We start from the raw sequence: 20,206 nt of genomic DNA, 5'->3' as shown, positions 1-20,206 counted from the left end.
GTCCAGCAAGGTCAATATCACCTTTTAAATCGCTTGTTGAACTGTAATAGACTTAGGCTTTTTTGTGATGTACAGTCGCCTATTATTTCTGCCATTATTTAGTTTTCCCATCTATTCCATTTCTATTTCTCTTTGTATTGCCTTGTTTTATGTCGTATTTTATTTCATGAGTATGATGTTGTTGGCTTTTATGTGGTCGGTAAAACACACAGCAAAATCATCGGTGTTAGTTCAACAACTCTGAGAGAGTTAAATTGAGATAGAAAGTGAGATATGGGACAGGAAGTCCCATGTCCAGTGTGACGTACAGGTACAGACAGACGTGTGTTCTGTGTTATGAAAGTATGAGTGTCGCTGTGGGTGCCTAGGCCACGCCCTCCATTGACTCTAACCTGAGGGGAGTGAAGTGAACACACCAGTAGAAAAGAAAACAAACCTGCTCATTATGTGTTAACAGTGACACACATACGACCCTCTCTCAACTTCATTCTCTGTCAGTTCTCTCTCTCACTTACCTCTCTCTTTCTGTCTATATTTGTCACTCTAACCGAAAGAAGAAACATCTCCATATTTCATATTACATTACATTACAGTCATTTAGCAGACGCTTTTATCCAAAGCGACTTACAATAAGTGCATTCAACATAGGTAGGGAACGAAACTACTAATCACCAGAAGTCTTAAGTGCATTTCCTGCAAAAACAAGCAACCAAGAGTATACCTAGCGCTAAGGTAAAAGTGCAATATATCAGCTACCTACTTTCTTAAACAGATGAGACAAATAGCAAAATCAAATGAGCATGAGCTAAACAAATAAGTGTATCGACTAAACAAGATCCAATAAAACAATGCAAAAATAAAACAAGAGTTCGTACAACTAGTTAACAACAAGTAGGCCAGGCAAAGAGGAAGGGTAGTGTTTCCTGAAGAGGTGGGTTTTCAGCCTGCGGCGAAAGATGGGCAGTGACTCTGCTGTCCTGACATCAGTGGGAAGTTCATTCCACCACTGTGGGGCCAGAACAGAAAAAAGTCGTGACCGTGTCGATCGACCAGAAGGACCCTTGAGTGACGAGGCAATCAGTCGCCCCGAGGTGGCAGACCGAAGTGGTCGGGCAGGGGTGTAGGCATATTATGTATATAATATATTTCATACTTTGTCATATGTGTTAAAAGTAGCAAAAATAGGCGATCTACAAGCTCACAACGCGCTGCATCGCAAATATTCACCTACAGTATATGCCCATAATAAGGACTCTCGGTTGAACATGGAGCCTGTCTCTGGGTTTTATAAATACTAACCAAGTCTTAACAAGAGCTTGTGACTAAATAACTACATTGGATCCATTGGAACACAGGTAACTTTTACTTGAAAAGTAACAGTTTTGGACATACAAGATCTCCACCGACATGTTTTTGTACACACAAGATTTTTTAAATGACCGTCATCCACAGACTGCACACATATTTTGGTCAGACATTTCCTGATACTGATTTAATTTCAATTTATGTCCGTATCACTACCCGAAACTCCCAGTCCACTTCCAACTGAAGTGGACAGGAGTGGACATATATGTTTACCTCTGTTATATTCAAACCTTACCGGGAACAAATCAGATTTGTTGGCATTCCTGTCTATCAAGTATTTATTTTCTATCTCTCACCTACCTCACACACACACGCACACGCACGCGCACGCGCACGCGCACGCACACGCACACGCACACGCACACACACACACAGAGATGTTTATCTTCTTCGGGCATGTCCTTGTCGCTACGGAGTCATAAGATGTTCATTTTCTCCTGGCTGAGGACTAACATCCTGCTCACAGCCCCTCTGCTGTTTTGAGAGCAAGCAGATGTTTTTTGGGCCTTGTTTATTCTGCAGCTTGTATCAGCAACTCCCTCGTCGTTTGACAGTCCCCTATTGCAGTGATTCTCAACCTTTGTAATGTCAAGGATACCCAGTTTGATATGCATTAGGCCACAGACCCCCCATTTGATACAATGTTTTATCTCCGAGACCCCAAACCACACAGTAAAAATCCTCAGTGTTAATTTCAAGTCCATTTGGTTCCATTTGTACACTCCCGGAGTTTACAGACCCATAAGGGTCCATTTGGTTCCTGACTATCCATAATTTAGCTGAGGACCCCCTGGAACCCTCTCCAAGACCCTTGGGGGTCCCTGCTGGACCCCGCATTGAGAACCACTGCGCTACTGCAGTGCTGGCCGCCCTCCACGGCTCCACCGACTCTTTAAACCTTGTCCTGACCTAATGTTTCATTTAGTGTCACTGTCCCACTTCTCATACAGTACATTTCCACTATGACAGCTTGTAGTCCCAAACAAAAGGATATGCTCAGTCAGCACTTTGCCCCATCACTACTACTGATCTAGTTAAAGGGATTCTAGGTGACTTCAGAGATCAAAAAAAGAAAAAAACTGTTCTCAAACTGTTGACATCCACATGATTTACTAGTTTCTTTTACATTAAAGTCTTGTGTATTGACTTGAGACTCAACTCTGGACTTGACTTTAGACTATGACGTATGTAATAAACAAATTGTCAGCCAGGCATTAATCGTTGCCCTCAGCAACCAACCTCAAGCAACGATGAATGCCCGGGTGTGATCGTCTCTATGTATCACACTTCTATTTTAGTTTTATGCTTTCTATAGACCATGCTGTTTGAATGCTTGTAAACAAACAGGTTTTTCCGGTTAGATGTTTTCACAATATAAAATAACATGTCCAGATCATTAGCTATGTCTAGTTTTTCAACCTGTGGATATTTATAACAAAATAATATATTACTAATTGTTGGTAACAATAAAGTGTCCTGTTCTTCCAGAAATTAGCTTAATGAATACTGCTCCAATGCGACGCTGATGCTTTTTTTTAATTGTAGTAATGTCATGATGATTTGGTCTGTTAAGACAGGAGACTGTAGAAATGCGAGACATGACAGGAGTTGGATTCAAACTTGGGTTCTCCCGACTCACAAAGAGCATATTGTCGGGTGGAAACCGTGTATTGTACTGTAGAACCGTTACTTGTCAGGAAATGGAAAAAGTTATTATTTTGTCACAAGCTCTTGTTTATACTTTTCATTGGTTCAATATTTATAAACCTACATACTTAAAAAGCTGTTCATTCTTGGTTTTCCAAAATAGTGAAAATATCAGATCTACAAGGTCACAGTTGCAACTGGTTGTGATCTTATTTGGCTATTGTTCCACGTCAATGTCAGATGACGAAGAATAAAATAAGGTATTCATTTATGAAAAAAGCTGAAACTATGAAATACAAGGTTTCTGCTCGACAGCGACAATATGGTCTGTTCATTAACTGGCCACCAGGCAAAACACTCTATCATACTTTTAAAGTGTGAAAAAAAGCAATCTGATGCTGCAGGTGATTGCAAACTACATATGACATATGACAAGATGAATTCAAGATGAATTCACAAGCATTTGTGGTTTCCTGTTAACTGCTCACTCCTTACAATATGTGCTCTCTTCTAATTCCAGGCAACCAGACAAACTGAGAGTGGTTTGGATCAGGAGGAACAGACGACACTGCACCAAGGTACTGCTGCAGGGATGAGAAGACTGCAACAGAGAGGAATATTGCATTAAAAGCTCAAGATGAAGGATGATAATCCTTAAAATAGAGCTTAAGACAGATACTGTAGGAAATTGCAGTAGATTTATTTCACTGATTGTTTGCAAACTGTTGATTCATACGAAAGCTTTGTAGTGGGGAAAGCCCAGGGACTCTTAAGCCGGGGATCCAATTGATCCATTGCTAGTGTTCTATTGGACCAGGTAGTTAATTACACTTACCTAGTGACCTAAAGTACGTATGTCTAAATTTGCCCCTGACAGCTACACAGAAACAAGTGTTAATCTAACTCAGAGTTTAAACCATAGTTCAAACCCACAATAGAAAATATGTTTTCTTTTTTTCTCTGTATTAATCCCCTCATTATTTTCTCATTTTGTCCAGCTCCATGGCTGGCAGCCAGGTATCAAGAACCCCTACAGAGGCATGGTGGTGTGGTCAGTGCCAGAGAGCGTGGACATCACCGTCACACTTTTCAAGGTACAATCTCCACCCCCGACCCAACTGTGGCTCGGATAAGTTTGGTTTAATCTGAACCGGAAGTATGGATCATACTTATACATATACATATACTTATGTATATACTCATACTTTTTCTTTTTCCTTTGTTTTCTTTTCAACAGGACCCTACTGCAGAAGAGTTTGAAGACAAAGATTGGACTTTTGTCATTGAAAATGTGAGTCCTCAGCAACCCCCCAAAAAACATTGACCTCTTTGGTCATCAAGGCTGTTTAATCAGTAGATATGTGATAACCACTGTTCTCTGTTCACCAGGAGTGTAAGGGCCGTAGGAAGGTGTTGGCGTCCGTTGACGTTAATATGAAGAAGTTTGCCAACGCCACACCAGCCCAATATGACCTTACACTGAAGCTCAAACCCCTGTCAGTGAAAGTAGTTGAGGCCACGTTGAAACTGACCCTGTCCTGTGTGTTCCTGAAAGAAGGCAAAGCCACGTAAGTCACCACTCCACCACATTCAAACAACTCAAAATATAACGCAGCAAAAATGTGTAATTGTTAGGCTACTGTGATTGTGTTCTGAAATTTGTATTGATCTTAATGGGACATTTCTGGATTGGTTGTACCAGTTAGCCCCGTGAACTACACAATCAGGGGTTCGAATCTTAAATCAAAATGGTAAAGCAGAAATGCCTGAAGATAATAAAAATGTGTGAAATGATATCTGTTGAAGCTTTTCTAACTTAAAATTATTTATTAAAATTCTCTGACCACATTTAAGGGGCGTGTTTACAATATCTGCTCCTTTCTTTGTCTGCCATAGAGATGAGGACATGCAGAGCTTAGCCAGTCTTATGAGCTTGAAGCAAAGTGACATCGGAAACCTGGACGATTTCAACGACAGCGACGAGGAAGGTGGCGAGGACAGGAAGGCCCACGTCGGAGTTGGACATGCTATTCCTGTTACCGGTGAAGATCTTAACTGCTCATGCCAGCACCTCATGTTTCACACAGACACTCAGCGTCCTTAGTAATTATTACCACAAACACAAAAACAAACCCCTAACAGGAGCATATAAAAAGGAGTTACCAAGCGTATACTCTCCTACCGTTGTACTCAGATACACGTGAACTTACATAAACAAAGGAAGGTTTTGTCTTTTAAAGGAGACAGGAATGTCAAGTCCCCATTCTATTTTGTCTTTATTTAGAGGCAGGTTGGCCTAGAAGTAAAGTGTCCGGCCAGTAAACGAAAGGTCACTGTTTCAGTCCACAGTACAGACAAGAGGGTGTATTCCAGTTGCTCGAGGGGGCACTGCACTGCATGCATCCCTGACCTCTCTGATGAATTACATATTTATGGGGGAGCTGTGTGTATGTCTAACAAGGAGGGATATGCTAAAACATTGCCTTGTGTACATTGAAAATAAAGTAATCTTCATATTTACATAAGTGGGAAGAGAGACAGTGAATTTAATTTATATGCCCGATCATATGTGACACGTGAGGCTGTAAATCTACTATTTCTGGGGTGCTACACTGGCACCCAACTAAGTATAGATCACTGTGACACTGTATAGGCTCTAGTGACAGTAGTGAGATTTGATTCCTGGTCAGCTAAGGGCACGTGGCCCAGACGCTGAGGTATTATCACTTAGCCTGCCTATGGATTAAGTGCAAGAACACATGCAGAGAAAGTGATGGTAACACACAAAAACACTTGTATACAAAGCCGCCATTGGATGTGTCTGCCACCGTGTGGCGTCATACTGCACACGTGACGTCTAAATCGAGGGTTTGATTCTGGAAATGATTGCACAACGCAGCCACATGGTGAGGGGTTTTGCAGCCCTTCTCCAGTCTCAGCTGGGGTGCCAGCCAGGCATGGGAGTCACCTTTCACCTCCTTAGCCTTATGTTGCTTTGAACTGTGCTATCTAAACTGCCGGCTCCTCTTTCCTTTTCTGCTATTTTAAATATGTTTTCTCTGATTTCCTGTCTCTTGCCCCCTTGCTGCCTGTCCTCTGGAAGGCCCTGGCCCTCCTACCACGAGAGTACAGGACCTGGCTTGGCGGCCTGTGTTTGACTCTGGCGCCACAGGTAACTTCCTGTTTCCTGTTGCTCTCCCCTAATCTGAGTGCTGATCGGTCCAAATCACATACTGTAGCATTCCATCTTTAGCATTAAATCATTGCATGATATTCACGTGCCTAAAATGGTTTCTGTCAAACTATACATCGCCTTACTACTGTCATTCTTGTCAGTGAAAGCTTTTCAGTTCTTTATAACACTGAAAATAATTATAGTTTGATGAGAAATATTAGGTCAGTCCTGATGAATATTGATCTTCAAGGTTTCAAACCAGGTTGTTTAAACCTCCATACATCCTCATGTTGTACATCAGATACTCTCCTTACTGTAAATGAAGCAAAACAATCAGCATTGGTGTTAGTCTAATCACTATTTGAAGGGCGGCAGGTATATGAAATATGAAAAGTTAATAAGTGGCATCAATGTGACCTTTTTTATTTGTCTCATTTTCAAAAATGATCAAACTTTATTTAATGGTATACAGTAGGTAACATCAATGCTTCACATTTGCGATGCATTGTGAGCTATTTTCATGTCAATTTTTGCATATTTTAGCCAAATCTATTTTTGCCAGATGTTTGTCTATTTCCACCTATTATTACATGCCCAGAATAGGGACTATAGGATTCATGCGGTTAATACGGAATGAAAGAGATTAGTTGTCTTTCACTCACTATCAGTCCTGGTATGAAGCTACTGAATAAGATTCCTAGTTTTAATAGTTCTGGATGAGTATCTGAGTACTATCCCTGTCCATTTACATATCTTCATTATTTTCCACTTACCCTTCCTCTGCTTTGTCTTTCTCTATTTGTCTCTGTAACTCATTTTGTCATTTCTTTGATGGCTTTTCTCTACTCCTTCCTTCCTCTTTTCTTCTCTTCCATGTCACTCCATCCCCTCCTCTCAACCTGTCACTCAGAGATGGATAGGAGTAGCTCTGGTGGCACCATCATCCCTGTGCTATCCCGCCCACCACTACCCGTACCCCCATTACCCCTAAACCCCTCTGCCCCGGTCGCATCTCTCCCCCGTACCAGGCTCACCGATGGCAGCCAACAGGCACGGCCCTCTGTCTATGCCTACTCATTGCCAGCCTTTACCCGCGCTCACCCACCTGCCTTGCCTAAAATCTTCCAGCCTGGTGCAGGCTCAGGTATTGGCTGAAAGACAATTGCTGTTCCGTTTCGGTCTCATGGGATTTGATGTGGTTATGTCTGTATTTGTACACAATCCTTTGTACTATGCATAGATTTGTATAGAGCCCAGTCATTATCAGGAATTGTGCACAGCAAAATCCTGAGTGTTAATTTAACACTTACAGTGTGAAAATGGCTTTACACATTCAGTGTTAAAATAACACGCAGGAAATTGCTGTGAATGATCCAGATGGCTTTATAGTCTTAATTGAAATAGTATGTGATGTGTTCAGGCACTACACATACATAACTCTTGAAGCCCCCGGCATCCAGACAACTTTACTTACTGCTTTTCCCCCAATTTTCTTCCGTACCAAACTGCATACTGCGTACTCGGTTGATTCTCATGAAAGGCTATTTAATTTGAAAGTTAAAAATGACCACCTGATCAATGTAGTTTTGAGATGAAAGATTACTGCCCGCCACCTTCACCTATAACATCAAGTTAAATCCAAACCAGTAGAGCCTACACTACGGACTCAGTTTGAGCTTCCCTTCCGGACGATGGGATCTGGATAACTAGCCTGGTAAACCACCCCGATCGCAGAAACCAATGTCTGCTGAATGAAAATGAAATTGAATTCCGCGACCAGGGTTTACCAGGCTACTTTATAACGTCACTTTCAGACAAATACCAGGAGGAGTTGAAAAAGTGTGCTTGTCAGAAATGTTCTTGTGCCTCTGGAATCAATGGTATATATGCCTCTGTTGGTAGTGGAAAACATTAAACCACTGAAAAACGCTAAGAATAGTGCTGGTTCTCCTCTCCAAAGAGGTTGTTGGACAGGCTCGGCTCCGAAGGCAGATGATTTGGAGTTATGTAATACTGCATGCATCTTTCATAGGTCTTAGACCACCCTCTGCTGTTTTAATAAGTAAGCCCATGGCAGAGTGCAGAGGAATGAACGGAATGGCCCAGCATAATCACGTTCTCCGCTCCTATCTGTTTGACATTTATTACCAAGTTTTGGAGAGTAATCGCCTCGTTTCCATAGCGCAGGTCCAGCCTGCCAGTGAATGTGCTCATCTGTGCACAGTGTGCAGTGGCATATTTATGGCACTTGGCTCCGCTCCATCTACATCCTGTCAGGGCTGTTGTTAACTTGCCTGCACAGTAAAATTGTTTAACTCTGAAAGTGTAAAAAATGTATCCGTGTAGGGGAAGTGAGGTCAGGTTAACAGTCATTCTCAATCTTTTTGATTTCAATGACTGCACTATAGGCAACAAACTCATTTTATTCCATTATTATTATTTTTTTAACCTCTGGGAGTGGACCCCAATCTACACTGTAAAATCCTCAGTGTTAGTTTAACTCTGAGAGAGTGTTCAAATGGAACGAAACTGACCTGTAAGGGTCCACTTGGACCCCTGATTGTCCCCGGACCCGTTATTGAGAAACAGTGGAATATACTATTTAAACTTCAATAACTACTTTATTGTCACATCACAGGTTTACAGGTGTAATAAAAAAGTGTGAAAGAATTTTTCCCAGCATTTGCAGTTTTCATGAAAGGGAAGAAAAATAGAGATAGAAAGAAAGAACAATTAAAACAGGACATATATTCTATTTTTTTATAGGGAACATTTTTAACTCAGATCTTTGCTTCTGGGGATCCCTGGAACAAAATATTTTGAGATGGGGGTCCATGGTCAAATACATAATTTTGGGGGTCCTTGACATGAAAAAGTTTGAGCACCACCGATATAGCAACATACGTTTTTCAGAAAACTGTTCTGATTTAGAAGACATTTGTAGAATCTGCCTCAGGTCTAAAGGGTTAAATGGGGATGGTAAGCTCAAAGCTGTGACGCTGACTTGCTGTCCCTGAGCATTGCTCTTGTGCTTTATATTAGTCACCTTCTCCGACCACTGTCTGTCCCTTTTCTGTCCCATATGGTCTCCTTAGTGGCCGCCTCTCTCCCTCGGAGACCGCATAGCTTCCACAGCGGCGACTCCTCTCCCATCGAGGGCCAGGGACCCCCTGCTCCTCCCTCCTTCACCGCTCTCACTCCCAAGGCCCTCTCTGGCTCCTTCCCTGAGCTCACCACCTTTGCCTTATCCTCTCCCCCTGCTGCTGCTCCTCCTGTCCCACCTCTCCACCCTCCCCCTATCTCTGACATCCCAGAATCAGGTACTAGATATTTTTTTATTTGTTAGACAGTCTGTGCATGTCTCCAGGGGGAAAGCAAAACAAAACATATGAATAGCTGACGCTCAGAGCTTCAACTATTCCGATTATTTACGGGTATACCGAAGCAGAACTGCCTTGCTTCAGTATAAAAAAGAATGGCTGTTAATTGTGGTGGGTTTCCTATTGGCTAATCCCCTGGTTAAAGGTGTAGTTCACCCCAAAAACGTACTTATTTTCTATCAATTACACACCCAATGAAGCCAATAATTTGATTACCGGCGGAGACTCAATTGACATGCATTTGAGTCTCCTACTGTAACCGCCGGTCATCAAATTATTGGCTTAGGAATGCGACAAAAACAAAAATAATCTCCATGAATTCAAGTCTTCATGGGGCGTGTAATTGATAGAAAATAAGTATTTTTTTGGGGTGAACTACTGTACTCCTTTAAAGATGCACGCTGTCTTCACCTTTCTCCCCTCTCTCCTCTCCTCCTTTTTAAATTTATTTTATTCATTTTTATTTGATTATTTCCTTCCTCTTTGTCCATCCTCCTCTCTCCAAGCCACTTACGCTGCAGCTCGATCGAGCGCCTGGAGGTCCTCTTCCTCCACCTCCGCCTCAGCCTCCTCCTCAAAGTCCTCTCTGACCGCCCCACCTCCCACCTCTCAGCCTCCCCCCATTCCCAGCCGACCCACAACTCACCCCACTTCCCAGGGCCTCACCAGGCCCACTAGCCTGCCGTCTGCCCCAGACACAGGTACCCGTGCAGAGCCACAGTGGTGGAAGATGCTGTGTTAAATGTAGAGACCACCCCTTCCTACATTAGGTTTCATAGTGCCCAAGTGATCAGTATGCAGTAAAATCCAGAGTGTTAACAACTTAAATCCCTAAATACTTTGTTGACTGGGGTACTCCAGGGATCTGTACTTGGTCTCATTCTCCCCCCCCCCTACACCAAAACTCACCGAAATTAGCTGATACACAGGCTAGATTTGGCTGAATGTTTTGGCTGAATTGTTGCCTATATGACATGCCCAGAATAGGGATGCTAGGGTGCATGGGGTTGATTTATCTCTGAAAATGTAAAAACGCACTCCCCATTTAAAGCTGCAGTCAAAACACCTCTTCAGACTTCACCTCATCCCCTAGCATTCCTTATTTCCTATTAACTTTGATTGATTTACTTGACTTTGTAATTCACACCCGCTAAATGCCTAAAATATATGCAGTATATAAGAAATGGACCCCTACAAATCACTTTGTACAATTTCACCTTTAAATGAACACTCCGGATTTTACTGTGTAGCAGGGATTTTTTTTTTATCAGCTGTCAGATCATGACATTGCCATTACATAACATTTGCATTATGTTAATTTGTGCAAAAAATAATGATACAAATTAAATATCTGCTCATATATTTCAGTTTCAATATTAATTGTTTTTAAGTTTAATCTAGATTTTTGTTTTGTTTTGGCTGTTCTCTTCTTCCCTTTAACTTGACTACTTTCCCTTAACTTAAAACTTAATAACCTATGAAACCACTGGATAATCTGTGTGCATGTGTCCCTTCCCGCCAATGCTCTTCATACCTTTATTTTCTGACCTGTCTGCTTCCATGGCTACTACTGTATGTTCTTATGCTTCACTCTCTTTATTTCCCTGTATCCCTCCATTCTGTTCTGTCTACTCTCTCTTTCCTAGCTCCCTGGCAAAGCGAATGGAGGCCTCCTAAATGTCAGGCCCCTCTAGCCCAGCCAGAACTCTCCCCCAAGTTTTTGCGTCCCTGTCCCCCTGACCCTGGGCAGCCTGTGGCCCTGCGGACAGAGCCGGGCATAGAGACGCCATGTAATGCTGCTTTGTCTGAGTCCGACCCAAGCATGGCCTCATCGCCCGCTGAATCCGCTGAGCTCCCTCCTTCCCTTGTATCTAAATCCTCCAAGACCCCTTGTATCGCCCTCTTGTCTGACTCCGTAATATCTTGGTCTAGCTCTGATTCTGCCCCAGACGCTGAATGTATGCCCCCCCTCAATGCCCATCGCTCCTCCTCCCCCTCCCGTTGCCCTGCTTCTTCAGCCACGATCCCGTGTCCTCCCCTCCCCGCTTCATCCAGCACCTCCTCTGCCTCTTGTTCTGTCTCTTCGTCTCTGTCTATCGCTGATGCTGGCCCTGCTCCCTCCGTTGAACTTCCCTCTCTGCCACCTGCCATGCAGTCAGGTACAAACTGAGCTTGGCGTCTGCCAAAAGCATGGAAAACAATGTCTGCTGAATTGGTTTTAAAGTTATACTTTTAAGTTTTCACTCTTTGAATTATCAAAGAGTCTTACCTTTGTTTCTTCTTTCCTGCCTTCCTATCCTATCCTTACCATCGCCTTTCCATGTTTTCCCCTGCCTGCCTCAGTCGGTCCTCCTATGGGCATGTCTTTGGACCAGACACACAAGAGGTCCCTCGGACATGTCCCCTCTTGGAGACCCCGGGTCACCTCTCCAGAGACCCCATCACCTGCTCCTCTCAGCCCCTGTTCTGTGGCCCCTGCCCAGGCTCAAATTCCCCCTGTTCTCCCTCCAATTCCTCCCAGAGCATCGGCCATATCTTCCCTCTCTGACCAAGATGCAGGTACAACATCAAAAAGGAACAACGTCCCGCCTGTTCCTTCTTGATTAGATTCAGGGAATGGAAATGACTGATGCTTTGTACTGACAATAACTCTAGCACATGGCTCCCCCAGCTGGTAGCTTTCATTAAAGCAGTTGAACCGTGATAGACTGTTGCAGGTCAAAATGATAGACTCTTCTGTGTACAATGGATTTAAACAAATATTATTTTTTCTCTTTCCCCAGAATATCAGAGGCTGCTAAGCACACTGACAGAGGAGGATTACCCATCAACCACAAGTAAGCATATTTGTGTTTCATCCTTCCATTTGTATTTATGGTCACATTTGATTGTATTTGCTATAATGTTGTACTTTGTGTTAATTTATGTCATTTATTTTGTAACTAAGGTATTATATCAATGATGTTTCAAATATTATGATTATTATATTTGATCTCTAAATATTGCACTGTCCAGCCACTGAACCCGGACCCACTGGAATGGTCAGCAGTCAGAGGCCTTATGAGAAGAGGAGCATAAGATCATCTGCAAGGTAAGTGAATAAAAAAAGGTGAATGCTATTGTTGATGGCGGATGTCTTTCATGCTTGGAGTGGTGGATGTGACCTTAACTGCATCATCTCCATTGAACATTAACACAGTGTTGTTAAACCACTGCTAAACCACTATTGTAACCATGTAATCATACTGTAGTAGACTGACTTTAAATTCATAATACAAACATGCCACATGATGATTAAAGACCTCTGTAAATATGTGTCTGTTATTTCTTGTTATTTTCAACATATTTGATATTGGTGTAACTAGTATGATTTAATTCTAGACCAGATACTGTAGATTATATGAGGTTCATTGAGTGATATCAGAACTCCTATTTTTATGGTGTTTTAAAGTGAATATCACTGAATCTCCTTTACATTTATTTAATTGGAGGTTAGACACATCTCTGAAGTTTTGCTCACAGACTATATAGGTTATATTGGCGGTATGTGACTTAGACTCACTAAACGGTTCCCTTGCATGGCTGCTTGAAAAATAGCCATGACTTGTTTCCTGTGGTTAGTGGTGACATGTGTGAAATTGTTATGCTGTTGCAATGTTGGAAGATTGCTGCTGCTTGGCCAGGAACAGTGAATTTTCCCCCATTATGTGGCACTTGACTACATGCTTGTTTGATTGACAGTTTTGTCTGGCGTGAGCTTAGCTACCAGTAGTGTTATTTGGCCCTTGAAATGACGTAAGCTCCTTTCCACACTACTCATATGCATGGGAGTCACTGTATGGAGCTCTATGACACATTTTGGCTGAGAGTTGGGGGGTCATGACCTGGATTTGACTGCTTAGTGTTGCATAGATTCAATCTCCTCCATTGATCTCGTAAATTGTGACCTTCATTTGTTTGACCGTCAGCCCTGAGAGCATGACCTCTCTTCTGTCCTTTAGTCCCAGAGCACCTTCAGCCCCGGGGCCCCAGTATTTTGAGATGCCAAAATCCAAGAGGCATCAGGCAGAGACAAAGCCGACAAGGGCTCTCCCTAAAGTCCCGCCAACATCCCGTCCACTGCCCCCTGCACCCGAGCAAAGGCCTGGTTTTCCTGAGACCGTGTCTACTTCAGCCCATCAGCCTTTGGTCAAATCGAAGAGTCACTTGACCAAGATGTCCATTAAGTTAGGGACTCCTATAGCCCAATCAGAGCCTGTTCACAGTATGATTGTTGTCACTACACAACAAAGTACAAGGGTTGTCTCTCCCACCAACACCACGCTAACTTCCAGACCAGTTAAACCCATCTTGGCACACTCGCCCAAGATTGCTCAAATCCTTGAAAAGGGCACAAAACAGATGCAGAGAATTGGAGTGGATAAGAAAGATGTTTCCCCAGTCAAAGGAGGGTATGAAGCTGCACCTATGGATGTGGGGTAAGTGTGGTGATTGGTCATTGCACACACCACTGATTAGTTTTGATCAGATTATAGAAAGAGAGGTTCCTATTAGTGTGATCACATGAGTTATATTAAGTAAATAAGTTATTTTTAATATTAAAAGCAAAATGAATTGTCTGTAGTCTTGCTCACAAAACTCATGATTTTGGAGAAACTGAGCCTTTTTGGTCTGAAATCCATTCTTTGGTGTCCCTTGTCCCTTCAGAAATGAGAGGTTGGCTAGCTTGACACCGGCTCATTCCAGAGGGGTCAGTTCTGCATCGATGAGCAAGACCTCTGAAGGTCAATCTGGAGAACGGTTTGTGGATGATAAAAGCCCACAGTGCGAGAAGCCAAAACAAGAAGGCCAAGAAATCATCCCTACTGTTAAAAAAGCAGTTGTCAGCAAAACACAGATGGAAAGTCTGGCTGCCTCTGTGCCAAGTATTCCAAGAGTAACCGCTGATCTCAGGCTCCCCTCAGCATCCTCAGAGTCTAACATGGACAGACTGGAGACACATGTGATACAATCTAATGTGAACCTTGCACTCTCTTGCACAGCAGTTACTTCCAGTGTACCTGATTTGGCTTCTAAAGATTTTGTGGCGATAGAGGAAACTGAAGCTGTGGTTTCACGTGGAGATGAAAAAGCACTCTGGGCAAGAGCTGGGCAGAGAGAAAAGCAGACGGTTTTAACTCCAAGCTCTGTTGTTAGTATAGAAGAAAAGTATGAACATAAAACTGCTCTGGAAGTTGTCCCATTTTGTATGCAGGAAAGCTCTGTGTCTGGCATAACATCTATCTTAGAGCCTAAACTTGACGCAAAAGATAGTGCCCCATGTATGACTAAACTAGTACCAACATGCCCATTGCGTTCCATCATTTGTGGTTTGCCATCATTTGTGGTTCTTGGTTTGCCATCTCTAGAGCAGTCACAGATTGTAGCTTTGTCTGTTGACAAGAGAGTACTGTTGGAGAAATCTCTCGGTAATAGACTGGCATTGGTCTGGCTTCTGGATTACACTAGTGCACATTATGAAGACAGTGCAGTGATTGCAAAGATGGTGGACATGACACCATCCTGCCCTGAATCTGCCAGTATTCCTGGATTCCCTTCTGCCCCAAGGAAAGTGCCAAATATGGCTAACCTTCTACCAACCTGTCCCAGAGTTGCCAGGATTCCAGGTTTACCCTCTGGGGGAGCAGTGATTAGATCTCAGACCTGGGCTGTGGACAGACGTTCTCTCTGGAGGAAACCATTGCAGATAAGAGAGGGATGCATTTCACAAATGTCTTTTGTTCAGGAGCATACTGTGAGTGGCGCTGAAATGAGGAATGTCATGGTGACCATGTTGCCAACATGTCCTAGAAGGTCCAGCATGTGGGGGTTTCCTTCTGCATTGTCACAGAAGGTTGCACGTACACCAAGTATGTTCAGCCTTCTCCCTACATGCCCCAAACAGACTATTATTACAGGCATGCCATCTAGACAAATATTGAACACACACCATGACAACTGGCACACATTGAGCAGATTACCTGTTGACAGACCACTGAGAACACATACTTGTCTGGTTCAGGAAAGGTCACACGAGGATAAACAACATCAAAAGGATATGGTAGATATGCTACCATCTTGTCCAAGGAAGGCCACCATCCCTGGCTTTCCCTCTGCACCTAGAAAAGAGCCCATTATGGCTAACCTACTGCCTACATGCCCCAGAGTAGCCAGCGTTTTAGGTTTACCTTCTAAATTGTCTGTTTTACTTGGAGAAGAAGGCTGGAGTGTGGATAGAAGTCTTCTGTGGCAGAAGCCATTGAGGGAGAGAGAAGGACTTGGTACATGGATTGCTAATTCTCAGGAAACCACTTATAAGGATCCTGCAATGCTGAAAGCTATGGTAAAAATGATGCCATCTTGCCCAAGACAAGCTAGTATGCCAGGTTTCCCCTCCGCACCAAGGAAAGATCCTAGCATGGTTAACATTATGCCTACATTCCCTAGACAAACCAGAGTCTCTGGGTTACCTTCTAAAGAACCATTAAGAGATGAACTATGGATTGTTAATGAACATCCATTATGGGAGAAGCCACTAAGGAAAATGTGTGTGTTGATTCACACAGTTCCTTTCAGTCAGGGTAGTGAAAAAGAATTGTTGAACATGGCAGCCATGAGCCCATCTTGCCCAAATAATGCAACAATCCCTGGTTTCCCCTCTGCACCTAAAAAAGAGCCAAAAATGGACAAGATTCTGCCTACATGCCCCAGAGTAGCCAGCATTTCAGGGTTACCTTCTAAATTGTCTGTTTTACTTGGAGAAGAAGGCTGGAGTGTTGATAGAAGTCTTCTGTGGCAGAAGCCATTGAGGGAGAGAGAAGGTACATGGATTGCAAATTCTCAGGAAATCACTTATAAGGATCCTGAAATGCTGAAAGTCATGGTAACAATGATGCCATCTTGCCCAAGACAAGCTCGTATGCCAGGTTTCCCCTCTGCACCAAGGAAAGATCCTAGCATGGTTAACATTATGCCTACATGCCCCAGAGTAGCCAGAGCTTTAGGTTTACCTTCTAAAATGTATTTTACACATAGAGAAGAGGACTGGAATGTAGGCAGAAGACCCCTCTGGCACAGACCATTGAAGAATAGAGAAGGGCTTTATTTACACATTGGTCATTATCAGGAAATTGCCCGCAAGGACCCTCTAATGCTGAAAGTCATGGCAACCATGATGCCATCTTGCCCCAGAAAGGCCAGTATGGCCGGTTTTCCATCTGCACCAAGACATGATCCTAGCATTGTTAACATTCTTCCTACTTGCCCAAGACAAAGCAGAGTTTCAGGTCTGCCTTCCAGAGAGCCAGTTAATTCTCAAGGTAGAGATCTGGATGTGACAAGGCAGATTTTATTGAAGGAGAAACCCTTGAGAAAAAGTTACAGCTTGTTTAAAAATGTCATTTCTCAGGGCTACAACACAGGAGAAATGTTAAATTCAGTAGCTATGTTACCTTCATGTCCTGAAAAGACTGTTCCAGGTTTCCCCTCAGCACCCCGGAAACTTGCACCAAGTATGACAAGGCTTGTGCCAACATGCCCTAAACAAGCACAGGTTTCTGGCATACCATCTATACATCTTGTTAATTTTGAGGACAAATATTGGCAGGCTCTGAACACATCAGTTAAGGAAAGACCGTTGATGAAAAGACAAGCTTGTATAGTGCAGTGGGTTTCAAAAGACCAACAATTCCTGAAAGGCATGGTAGATATGTTGCCATCTTGCCCCCCAAAAGCCATAAGTTCTGGCTTTCCTTCTGCTCCCAGACAAGAACCTTCTATGGTCAATTTTATGCCCTCATGCCCGAGACATAGTAGCATGCCTGGTTTGCCTTCCAAAAGAGTCTGTGTGACGACTGATGATGAATGGGTTGTAGGAAAAGGTTCATTGTGGCATAGACCATTGAAGAAAAAGGAAGTACACATTGTTAATGTTCCTTTCGTTCTTGATAAGAACATTGCTGAAAGTATGGTTGCAATGTCACCCATTTGCCCAGAGAAGGCCATTATACCAGGCTTTCCTTCTGCTCCAAGGCAGTTATTGGCTGATGTCCCCAGTATGGTGAATTTACTGCCTACTTGTACAAGGATATCTACAGTGCCGGGAATGCCACTTATAGAACATACCAAAGCAGCCGAATGGCCATTGGATAGAAAGTCACTGTTATTCACTAGACAGAGAACTGAATCTATGTTACATTTAGAGGATGTTGACTCCCTCTACTTTGATAGTGAAACGGTCAGAAATATGGTATCCATATTGCCATCCTGCCCAAACAAGTCACGTTTACCAGGTTTTCCATCTGCACCACATCAGGTAGTGGTGGCTGATACACCAAGTATGGTCAGTCTTCTGCCTACTTGTCCGAAGCATTCTACAGTTCCTGGTGTACCTTCCAGATGTCCCATCGAGTCAGACATTTGGCATATGAATAAAAGGCCATTCTGGGAGAGGACATCAGGTAAAGCTAAAATGCATACCATTATACATGGCCAAAGGTCACACAATAATAATAAAGCAATGTCTAAAATTATGGTATCAATGTTGCCGCCATGTCCCAAGAAATCTTGTATTCAGGGAATTCCCTCTAAGTTACTTTGGCACTGGCAGCCAAAAACAGTTACAGTAGAAGTTACCCCAAGCATGCAAAAAATATTACCTACTCTCCCAGAGCACACAAAAGTTCCAGGTCTGCCTGCAAGACATCTCATGTCTGGACACAAAGACTGGAATGTTGCCTGGGAGTCATTTAAGGAGAACCTATTGAGTAGAAGACAGGGACATGTTTACCAAGATTACACTGTCCCGGAAATGTCTTTGAGAGACAGAAAAACAATGCTCAGTATGCAGCCATCATGCCCTCGACAAGCCGCCATTCCTGGCTTTCCTTCTGCTCCACAACCACAAGCTGTGGAGGTCATGCTAGAGAAAGAGCCAGACATGGCACATCTGCTGCCAACTTGCCCTAGAAAGTCTGTTATTATTGGTTTCCCCTCAAGATGTTCAGTTATTGTTGATACTAGTGCAAAGGGCTGGTCAACTGTAGAGACTGATACTGTGCTCTGGGAGAAGCCAAGAGACAGGATAGAACTGTTTAGAGAATGCAGCACAATTCAGGTCTATTATGATTCTATAGAAAAGGATGTAATTAAGAAAATGGTTTCTCTGGTACCGTCTTGCCCAGCCATTGCTCTCAGCCCTGGCCTTCCATCACTTCCACAGCGTAAAGTAGAAATACTTCCAAGTATGGCAAGTATTGTGCCATCTTGTCCAAAGAAATCCCCAATTCTTGGGAATCCATTGATACTTACACATCATTCAGAACAGGACTGGTCAAGTGATAAGGTGATGTCATCAAAAGACAGAATCACACTTTTTGCTACATCAGTAGATAGCAGTAGTATTGATAGGAGTGTCACGGCCTTAAAACCAACATGCCCCACTTTGCCGGATTCGAACGCTCAGGGCATTCCAATAGCAGAAAAAGAAGACAAGGACATTCAATATATGCCATTGGAAGAGGAATCGTTCTGGAAGAAGACACCCAGAGAGAGATCAGAACAGTTTACATTGCCTACTGGCCCACATGCTCCAGAGGATGTAACATCACAAGACGATCAATCCAATGAATGCAACAAGCCTGAGAAAGTATTGTACAATGTCAACCAAATAAAATTAATGCTTGATAGTGGAGAAGTAAAATCTGAAAGTATCACAGTGTTGGAGGGGCAAAAGGAGGAATGGGACTTTTGGACACAGAAAGACACTCAAGAAGTGGGCATTCTAGAAAAAGGGTGAGTGAGTGGGAGAAGCAGATTACATACAGTACCTGCAATGCTGGATGAAATGTGTTGCATTGTTTTCTGTGCTGTCAGTGGAATTGTGTCTGAAAAGCCTGCCTTTCAATTCTGTTTTCAGCCACATGCACTGCAGAATGTGGCACTCCATTCCGGACATGCCATTATTCTTGAGTGTTAAAGAGAGGTGGGTGGTACTGGTAGTTTGCATGAGGATTGAGGCTGTTGTTGGGCTGTTTTGCTTATGTAGTAACGCTTTCGCACTATTCCATCCACATCTGACTGACTCTACTATACTGTAGTTATTCTTGTATTCTTTGTGCGGTTTATGCTTGTGGTCCACCTCAATTATGTTGGTTATTTTTTCCCTATTGTTCCTTGTCATTCTTTCAGCCTCTCTGGCCAATCTCCCACTCAAGAAAGACAGACATCGCTATATGATTCGGGAGCATCTGTTGACAAAGAAGCATGTAATGAAACCATTGCTAAGGAACATGTCTTAGTGCCCCTAGAGGAGTCATGCAGACAACTTACAATAGAGAGTATTTCAGAGTCAGGCACCATGATGGATGGTGCTTCTGCCAATAGACAGACGGAGGTATATTCTGACTCAGTGGACCCAGTGAATGCTATAAGACACTCCAATAGTGGGTAAGTGTGAGAGCCCAGTACTTGGCCTCACCATTGCCTGTGCATGATGTCACATCTGTGTTGCATATCTCTTATACTGTAGCTGTTGAAGTGCATTTCCACCGTCTTTTTGATCATTTCATGGCATTGTTTCATTTTCAGACACAACTATGAC

The 20,206-nt window shown here is 43.0% G+C and overlaps 1 protein-coding gene across 12 annotated transcripts in view; it reads left to right on the top strand.

The window, feature by feature from the left end:
• The window catches only part of ehbp1l1a (EH domain binding protein 1-like 1a), a 49,296-nt gene that overhangs the window by 8,861 nt on the left and 20,229 nt on the right, over positions 1-20,206 (top strand). For 4 of the 12 annotated variants that reach the window (XM_084042536.1, XM_084042537.1, XM_084042535.1 and 1 more), the window contains exons 2-18: positions 3,533-3,590; positions 4,011-4,106; positions 4,250-4,303; positions 4,402-4,580; positions 4,909-5,054; positions 6,116-6,184; positions 7,098-7,331; positions 9,283-9,507; positions 10,074-10,268; positions 11,214-11,726; positions 11,911-12,126; positions 12,351-12,404; positions 12,583-12,658; positions 13,569-14,045; positions 14,275-19,398; positions 19,523-19,588; positions 19,795-20,052. In XM_084042536.1, the coding sequence (XP_083898662.1) occupies positions 3,533-3,590; positions 4,011-4,106; positions 4,250-4,303; positions 4,402-4,580; positions 4,909-5,054; positions 6,116-6,184; positions 7,098-7,331; positions 9,283-9,507; positions 10,074-10,268; positions 11,214-11,726; positions 11,911-12,126; positions 12,351-12,404; positions 12,583-12,658; positions 13,569-14,045; positions 14,275-19,398; positions 19,523-19,588; positions 19,795-20,052 (8,040 nt within the window). The remainder of the gene's footprint in view (positions 1-3,532; positions 3,591-4,010; positions 4,107-4,249; positions 4,304-4,401; positions 4,581-4,908; positions 5,055-6,115; positions 6,185-7,097; positions 7,332-9,282; positions 9,508-10,073; positions 10,269-11,213; positions 11,727-11,910; positions 12,127-12,350; positions 12,405-12,582; positions 12,659-13,568; positions 14,046-14,274; positions 19,399-19,522; positions 19,589-19,794; positions 20,053-20,206) is intronic. The other 8 variants (XM_084042532.1, XM_084042533.1, XM_084042534.1 and 5 more) reach the window with 6 other exon arrangements.

Source organism: Gymnoscopelus microlampas (genome assembly GCF_963454915.1).
Source record: "Gymnoscopelus microlampas genome assembly, chromosome: 19".
Classification (NCBI taxonomy): domain Eukaryota; kingdom Metazoa; phylum Chordata; class Actinopteri; order Myctophiformes; family Myctophidae; genus Gymnoscopelus; species Gymnoscopelus microlampas.
This window is presented reverse-complemented; position numbering and strand designations above follow the sequence as displayed.